The 8,696-nt window shown below is 36.5% G+C and overlaps 2 protein-coding genes across 3 annotated transcripts; both read right to left on the bottom strand.

Moving 5' to 3' along the window:
* Window positions 1-696: 696 nt before the first annotated feature.
* On the bottom strand, window positions 697-2,653 carry LOC147474156 (metacaspase-4-like). 2 transcript variants are annotated; one of them, XM_086586528.1, is made up of 3 exons: window positions 2,176-2,618; window positions 1,250-1,738; window positions 697-1,171 (listed from the first exon to the last, which is right to left on the bottom strand). In XM_086586528.1, the coding sequence occupies exons 1-3, from the start codon at window positions 2,519-2,521 to the stop codon at window positions 897-899; spliced, it is 1,110 nt and encodes a 369-aa protein (XP_086442654.1). In that variant the 5' UTR covers window positions 2,522-2,618; the 3' UTR covers window positions 697-896. The 2 variants fall into 2 exon arrangements, with proteins under 2 accessions (XP_086442654.1, XP_086442653.1); XM_086586527.1 differs by having other exon boundaries at window positions 697-1,738; window positions 2,176-2,653.
* A 206-nt stretch (window positions 2,654-2,859) lies between these two features.
* Window positions 2,860-4,488, bottom strand: LOC147474155 (Peroxidase superfamily protein). The gene is given in 4 exon segments (XM_086586540.1): window positions 2,860-3,648; window positions 3,776-3,880; window positions 3,883-4,117; window positions 4,240-4,488. Coding segments are annotated over 4 exon segments (957 nt in total). The 5' UTR covers window positions 4,453-4,488; the 3' UTR covers window positions 2,860-3,244.
* Between the last annotated feature and the right edge of the window lie 4,208 nt (window positions 4,489-8,696).

Below are 8,696 nucleotides of genomic sequence, written 5' to 3'. Positions count from 1 at the left end.
GATATGAACTTAATGAGGGTAACATTTGACTTCAGGACTTGTGATAATGCACTGGTAAAGTAGTACATTGTCATTTCTTTATTATGGATGTAGGTGTTGAAACTGTTGAAATATATGAGCCTCTAATATATTAAGGGTGAACTAGTATTACATTTTAGATGAGCGATTATGATTTCCCCCATTTAGATGGGAAATTAGGGTCTCCCCCCTAAATACACACAAAATTTTTTTGGTCAATCCACTTTGACTTTTTTTTTGTGTGTATTTATTTGGAGACCCTAATTAGCTCATCTAGTGGGGGGGGAAATCCTAATTGGCTCATCTAAAAAAGTAATACTTAGTTAACCCATATATTAATAGAATTGACCCTTTGCAGAAGTTCAAATTTATAGAGAAATTGACAATTTAACATGGTATCAGAGTCTCTGGTTTCTGAGAGGTCTCGGGTTCTGCTAGGTGAAGATGTCTAGTCTTCACCTCTGGTTTTTGAGAAGTCTCGGGTTCAATTCCTGCTAGGTGAAGATGTCTAGTATCTAGTCTTCACCTGTTTAACTGAAGATCGTATGGAGAAATTGTTGCGTATGGAAAGGCTTTAAAGTTGAACCTACTGTTTGAACTTTGAACTTATCATTTCTTTCTTTTTGGAATAATACAATTACCCCCAAACCAAACCAAAACAACATAGAGCTACAAAAGTTGAAACACTAGCAAACATATATAACTCGAACCAACTGCTATGCTAGCTAACTTGTTTAGGATTTGGATAGTGTTATTTAACTTGGGGATGTAACTGAATATTCCAGATAAACTGTTCACGAAATACTACATCTTAGCCTGCAGCCACTTTTGGTGGCAGACATAGGCACATAGCACAAAGTTAAAATGAACTCACAACATCAACAAATGAAACGAGCATCAACATGGTTGTCACTGCAGTAGAGGCCAGGGCGCTGGGTGAATCCTTGGTGTTCGAGGATCTCCCTTGCCTTCAACACAAGTTCCTGGTTGGTAACTTTGCCATTTGTTGCAGTGATAATTGTCAGAATTGCATTGCTGAGAGCACCATATGCCTCGTCAGGATTGCCAGAGCCATTTGCATCTGCCGATGTTTGGTCAGTCTGGCAACCACTTACCAGGATTCCATTATCATGACGAGCGCGTTTCCTTGACCCTGCATGTGCTTCATTATATTCGATCTTTTGTCTAGCAAACTCCAACGCAAGGCTACCAACAATACCCATAAGCCTACCTGCGCCGCTACCACCTCCATTGAGACGATTTTTGAGTTTGTCCGCAAAATACTTCATGGTTTTCTTAATCTTAGGACTGGTATCCTCTCCAAAGATGTCAAACAATGCAAGCTTTAGATTTTTTACAGTTATGTCATCCTTACCTGTCTTCTGTTTCAGTATTTCTATCAGTTTTAAGAGAGACAAGGAGCGCTTAATAATTCGGTGGTCTCCCATGTCATCTTGTACCTCTGCTTCCTTGGCAACATTGTGATGTCGTCGGCGGCTGAGTTTTTCTAAAGGGAGGTGTATTCCGTGTTTCTCAAATGAATTACTAACTTTCATCCGCAGGAAGTCTCTGAGTCTTACATCACGTTCTTCACGCTTGGTGCTTTCACCAATTTGCTCTTTTGCATCGTCAATTAATCCACCACTGTGGCAGGAATCAGATACAATTGTTATGCGACAGCCGTGTGGAAGTATATCAACAAACTCCCTGAAGTCATCATCTGCAGAGAGATGATCAAGAGAAAGTATCAAGTGTTATGATCCTGAATGTACATTTTAGCAAGCAGCCTCCAAATCTTCAATTAGTGTGTACACTTAGTTTGGTTATATTGGACATGATGTTACTCCTTTGTAAGTGCCAGATGCCACAAATTGGCAGAAACCATTGTCACAAGTTGAAATAGTTGGTGAAAAACAGCAGAAACCAGTAAAAAAATACGTAAACTGAGTCAATATAATGTATATTACATTAACCAAGAAACTTGCATTTTCAGAATTTCTGAAAGTTTCTTATATGTATGTCTATCATGTAATTTGATAGATTATTTGTGATTGTTGATACTTGATAGTGTCAATGATTCATGCAATTGTCATAAACTGTTTATTAGTTACTATTGATGGTTGTTGACCAGGAAAAGAAAAAGGAAATGGTTATTACCAGTGATGAGATTCATGTCACAGGGAACAATGCACTCGTCATATCCAGTGTTGTCATTAGAGTCAGGGTTGGCTGGTAGACGTGTTCCATGACCGCTGAAGTGGAAGAAGAGGTAGTCACCAGGTTTTGCTGATTGACAGAAGATGGAGAGTGCAGTTAGAATGTTTATTCCAGTTGGCTGAGGGTAAGAACTATCCGTGTCAATCATCACAAAAATGTCTTCTTGCTTAAATCCATATTGTTGGATTAGGCAGCGATACATATTCTTGACATCATTGACGCAACCATTGAGTTCTGCCTGTGTTCCTGGGTAATTGCATCCAACAAGAATTGCCTTCTTGCCCATTTGATCCTGTCTCACCACTCTGCAGTTTTAGTCTTAATCTTTCAGAAGGAAGCTTATTGGCTCAATGATTTGGAGAATATAATGCATTAACTTATGAAATGAAGGAAAGCTCAAGGATACTTCTGTTGGTAACAAGAAAAAAAAATTGCCACTGACTAAGCTCAAGGATACTTAGTCAATAGGACGACTAAGACGATATTAGCTGGTCTAAAGTCTAGACTGTTTTGTAATGTGATGTGATCGACATCACCAGATTTGTGTTGTGATATGAAATTGGTGTACTCTAGAGATATCTCGTGGTGGTGTTAAAGAGGAGAGACCTTACGTGAAGTCAATGAACACAAACCATTCTCCTATCACATTTCTATTTAGTATTACTCATTTGGTAATCTCCCAAGTCAATTCTGTTAGCCAACACAATGGAACAAAATAAAATTCCCACTTGTAGAAAAACTATATTTCTTTGTTCCCCTGACTTACTAATTGAACAAAATAGAATTCCCACAATCCGGAAAAATGTATCCGAAAATGTATATATGTTTGGCCCTCCTAAGTCCTATAACTTACAAGCTAAGCAGAAGAAATGTAAAGTGACTCTTTCGTAAGTATTGCTGACACGTTAGTGTCAACTACAATTTATTTTGGTTGAAATTGCAATGAACCAAAAAGGAATAATGTAGCACAGAACGTAAAAATTTGAGAACAAAATGAGCCTGAAGCGAGTTAATGGTTGACAAAATTGCAATTGTTCCGGACTTCCCCTTCATGTGGACCAGTAAGAACTTGACTGTTTCCTAGCTTTACCATGGATACTGCAAATTGTTGGAGAAAGAGTCCGGGTTGACTAGCCATCGCAGTAACGAGCGCCTTCGTCCGTGGATCAGAGTAGAGCAACTGATCCGTTGAAAGAAGTCCCATATTTGTCTCAAGATTTTTGTAATAGGTATCGTCGAAGATCCTTGGGGTTGATGCGTCGAGATCCACATATTCTTCGGCCCATCTACATTTTCTCTTCAAGAATTTCAAGTATGTTGCATTTATGGAGGGATCAGGCTTTCCTTTTCCATCGAAATTATATATCCTCTGTTGAACCGTACCGCACGTACTCCTTCCAATGGTATGAACTCCTGATCAAGATCATGTTATAAACAAAGAATGTAAGGATACACAACTACACAAGCAACGGTAAGAATTGAGAACTCAACTTAATTGTCTCGAAAGTGCACTGTGATGGCCTAGTGGAATTAAGTTTACCTGAGAGGACAACCAAATCAAGTAGATTCAAGCCTCTAGCTTGGCAAAATTCAATCAATCTTGTGATAGTTTCACGACCAGTGGGCACAATATTAGTCTCCTTTTAAGGGACACTTTTCCGTCTTTCCTGCCATACTGGACTTCCCAGAAAGGCCCTCCAAGCTGCAATGTGGCATCTCTAGCAGAAGCCGTGAGAATATCTGCGCATGAGACAGTCTTGGAACAGTTCTTTTCAACCTCGTTTTTAATGTCATTGATCACTTCAAATCCTCTTAAAGATTTGCTGACACTGGCACTTCTTTCACTCCCAGAATGGCTTAATAGGATTGAAGCATCACAGCCCTAGGAAGAAAAAACATAAATGTGCTAAGAAACTAACGAGGTATTATATTATTGAGTAGTAAACTTTTCATGATCTACAGCTAATATATAAACTATCATTAGCTATCAAATGATTTTCATACCCTGACTGCGCAATCATGGAAATGCAACCTCAAGAGACTGGCTGCCAGGGTGTAATCCTTTTTCACCCAAGCAGCTACCTTCCTGTGTACAATTTCTTCAAATTGAGGACAACTCTTGAGATAGTAATCGGTAGATAAATAGTTTTCTTTTGCTGTGAGGGTGCTTATTTGAAGAACAAAAAACAGAACAAGAAAGCATAGTGTGAACTTCATGAATATGCTTCTACTTGAATAAATCCCAAGAAAGAGTAGAAGAATGAAAATGCAGTTTTAAAAAATCAAATGTTGGAATGTTGTTATATAGCCTTCTTGTGCATGACTACATTTAGACAACATGGTGCTTAGGAACTCAAATACGTGGGAAGCACACACCAGTCATTGATGACTTGCCAACATGTTTAAGTACTGTTTTCATTCACCTTTATTTAAAATTATTATCTTTCATTACTTAAAAATGTTGACTAAACTTGGCGCTGTCATTGTTCTTTATTCTTTCTTGTCATATATGAACTTTATATATAATGTACTTAAGAAATGGACGTACATGATTCATGAGATGGTCTCCACGACTCAACTGCAATTATTTTTCCGAAAACTCTCGTTAGCCAAAAACTTAAAGATAGCCAGTACACTGTACATCCTTGTAACCTTATTACACTATATATGTCTCTCGGTTTCGGTTTATCCACAAAATAGGTAAGAGCATAAACTGGAACTGCAGAAGTAGTATTTTTCTTAAAGCTAGCGCCAGATATTAGAGCTACGTACATTTTGACCAAAGATAGCCAGAACTCTTGGTAAATCATTGGATTTGGCTATTGGACCGTAAGAAACCCATGTCTGGTTGTCCTAAAAAGATAGAGCAGTACTCCTTTTTACTAGGAAAGGCAGCCTTAAGCCCTGGGAGGTATCTAAGTCTCCCATTCTGCTAACAGGGACTACTCCTTTTTTCTCAATCCGAAGCCTTAACCTTTCTCAATCCCCGAAAGAGCTGCAAGTCCCATGTGTTGACTTCTCTGGAAAGGGACAACCTCTAAAACCCCACTTTAAAACTATGGCCCCACAATTATTATCACCACGCCACGGCAAATCGCCGAAGCCATCAGTAGTTTTTTTTTTTTTTTTTTTTTTTATTTTCAGTTTTAATTTTATTTTATAACCAAGTTTTACTTTTATTTTATTTTTTGGTTACTTAACCAAATATACACTATTTATATTTATATTTTTTTTGGTTACTTAATATACATCAGTTTTTTTTTTTTTTTTTTGGTAACTTAATATAAATCATTTTGTTTTTTGGTAACTTAATATACATCTCTTAAGAGCTATATATATATATAATATATATATATATATATATATATATATATATATATATTTTTTTTTATATATATATATTTTTTTTTTTTTATTTTATTTTATTTTTTATTTTTTTTTTTTTTTTATTTTTTTTCTGAATGAAGTGGAAATTTTATCGATAATGATAACGAGTTTTACAAATGATTAGGAAAAGCGTACGGGCAACAAGTTGCGTTGCATGTCCATTATGAATGGAAAACCCTATCCTCCTAAATACAAACTCGTAAAACCAGCTGTCATTATGTTACTGTCCATAACTTTCTGCAATCTCTTAAGGTGATCAACAGATTGTTGTGCCAAGAAACCAAAAGTGTCGAAACTGAACGGAATAAAACAATGATGATCAGCCTTACAAACATCCTTGTGTTTCTCAATCTTTCCTGTCACTACTCTAGAAGCAGCTTCTCCCACCTCAAACACTCCATTCACAAGCCCTATCAACGGAAAAGCTCCAGCTATATCAACACATGCATGCTTCTCTTCAGACCAACTGTAGATCAATACATCCGCAAGCCAAAGTGTTGATTTCCTTTCATTCAGATTAGTGAGAAAATTGACAGGAGCCTCTTTCTTCACTTATACCACAGACCTCCAAAATGCATCGCATAAAATGTCTCTGACATAATCATGTTGGTATTTGAAACCTGGAAAATGTTGACAATGTGCTGCATGGTCCCTGAAAACATCCAATCTACTCTTTTTGCAAACATGGCATAAACCACCGTCAGAGTACAAAGGAATCATGAGACGGAACCGGAAAATAGAAGAACAATATTCCACCAGTGACGTACGCTGTCCAAGTCCCTCCATTGGAATAGGTAGTAGTAAATCCTTTACGTGTTCCGACTGCAAGCATCCCACGACTGCCTTTTGACGAGTAGATAAATCAAACTCCCTCTCGAGACCAGTAACAATCCTACTATAGAATGCTTCCGACAAAATGTGTTGTGGCTTTGATGGGACGGTAGCATTCACAACTAGAGAATTGAGGTCAAAATCGGGTAGGCAGAGACTCAATGCACTGCTAGCAACATCAAGAATCTGATCCAAAGGCACTGGACCACAACTCCTAAGAATGTGGTTCTGAAGCTCAGAAGTCTAAAATCGGGATGCCACGAAAGTAAATGTAGAGACATCAGTGACACAAGAAATACCTAAACCACCCAGACATAATGGGAGTGTCTATAAACACCACTACAAATCACCGAAGCTATATATATATATATATATATATATATTTATATATATATATATATATATATTTATTTATATATATTTTTGGTAACTTAATATACAACATTTATTTATTATTTTTTTTTAATTTTTTTTTTTTTTTTTAACTTAATATAGATCATTTTTTTTTGTTGGTAACTTAATAGACATAAGTAGTTTTTATTTTATTTTGAAGTGGAAATTTTATCGATAATGATAACTAGTGTTACAAATGATTAGGACAAGCATACGTGCAACAAGTTGCGTTGTAAGTCCTTTCTGAATGGTAATTTATATCCTCCTAAATACAAACTTGTTAGAACCAGCTGTTATTACGTTACTGTCCATAAATTTTTGCAATCTCTTAAAGAGCTCAACAGATTATTGTGTCAAGAAACCAAAAGTGTCAAAACTGAACAGAATGAAACAATGATGGTTAGTCTTACAAGCATCTTCGTGTTTCTAACATACACCATTTATTATTATTATTTTTTTTTGTAACTTAATATACATCAGTTTTTTTTTGTTGGTAACTTAATATATATCAGTAGTTTTTATTTTATTTTGAAGTGGAAATTTTAACGATAACGATAACGAGTGTTACAAATGATTAGGACAAGCGTACGTGCAATAAGTTGCGTTGCAACTCCTTTCTGAATAGTAAATCATATACTCCTAAATACAAACTCGTTAGAACTAGCTGTCATTACGTTACTATCTATAACTTTCTGCAATCTCTTCAGGAGCAAAACAGATTGTTGTGCCAAGAAACCAAAAGTGTCCAAACTAAACAGAATGAAACAATGATGGTTAGACTTACAAGCATTTTCGTGTTTCTCAATCTTTCCTGCCGCTACTCTATTAGCTGATTCTCCTACCTCAAAGACTCCATTCCCATGCCCTACTAACGGAGAGGCTCCAGTTACATCAATACATGCATGCTTCCTTTCAGACCAACTGTAGATCAATACATCTACAGGCCAAAGTGTCGATCTTCTCTCATTCGGATCAGTGAGAAAATTGATAGGAGCCTCTTTCTTCACTTGTACCACAACCCTCCAAAATGCATCGCATAAAATGTCTCTGACATATTCAGGTCAGTATTTGAAACCTGGAAAATGTCGACAATGTGTTGCATGGTCCCCGAAAGCATCTAATCAACTATTTTTGTCAAACAAGCCATAAACCACCGTCAGAGTACAAGGGAATCATGAGACGGTATCGGAGAATAGAAGAACGATACTCCACCGGCGACATACGCTGTCCAAGTCCTTCCATTGGAATAACAAGTAGAAAATCCTTTACGTTTTCCGACTGCAAGCATCCCATGACAGCCATTTGACGAGTAGATAAATCAAACTCCCTCTCGAGACCAGCAACAATCCTACTGTAGAACGCTTCTGCCAAAACGTGTTGTGGCTTTGATGGGACGGTATCATTCACAACTAGAAAATTTAGGTCAAAATCGGGTAGGCAGGCTAGCAACATCAAAAATCTGATCCAAAGGCACTGGACCACAACTCCTAAGAATGTAGTTCTGAAGCTCAAAAGTCTAAAAACGGGATGCCATAATAGTAAATGTAGAGACATCAGTGGCACAATAAATACATAAACCACCCAGACGTAATGGGAGTGTCGATAAATGACAATACAAATCGTCAAAGCCATCAATAGTTTTTTTTTTTTTTTTTTTTTTTTTGGAATCCTAATATACACAATTTTTTTTTTGGTAACTTAATATACATCAATTTTTTAATTAATTATTTATATTTTGTTAACTTAATATACATCAATTTTTTTTTTTTTTTTTTTTTTTGAATTGGAAATTTTATCGATAATGATAATGAGTTTTACAAATAATTAGGACAAGCGTACGTGCAACAAGT

Source organism: Coptis chinensis, unplaced genomic scaffold (assembly GCF_015680905.1).
Source record: "Coptis chinensis isolate HL-2020 unplaced genomic scaffold, ASM1568090v1 utg1247_pilon_pilon, whole genome shotgun sequence".
NCBI classification, from domain to species: Eukaryota; Viridiplantae; Streptophyta; class Magnoliopsida; order Ranunculales; family Ranunculaceae; genus Coptis; species Coptis chinensis.
The sequence above is the reverse complement of the archived record's forward strand: the minus strand, read 5'-3'. Positions and strand labels throughout refer to the sequence as shown.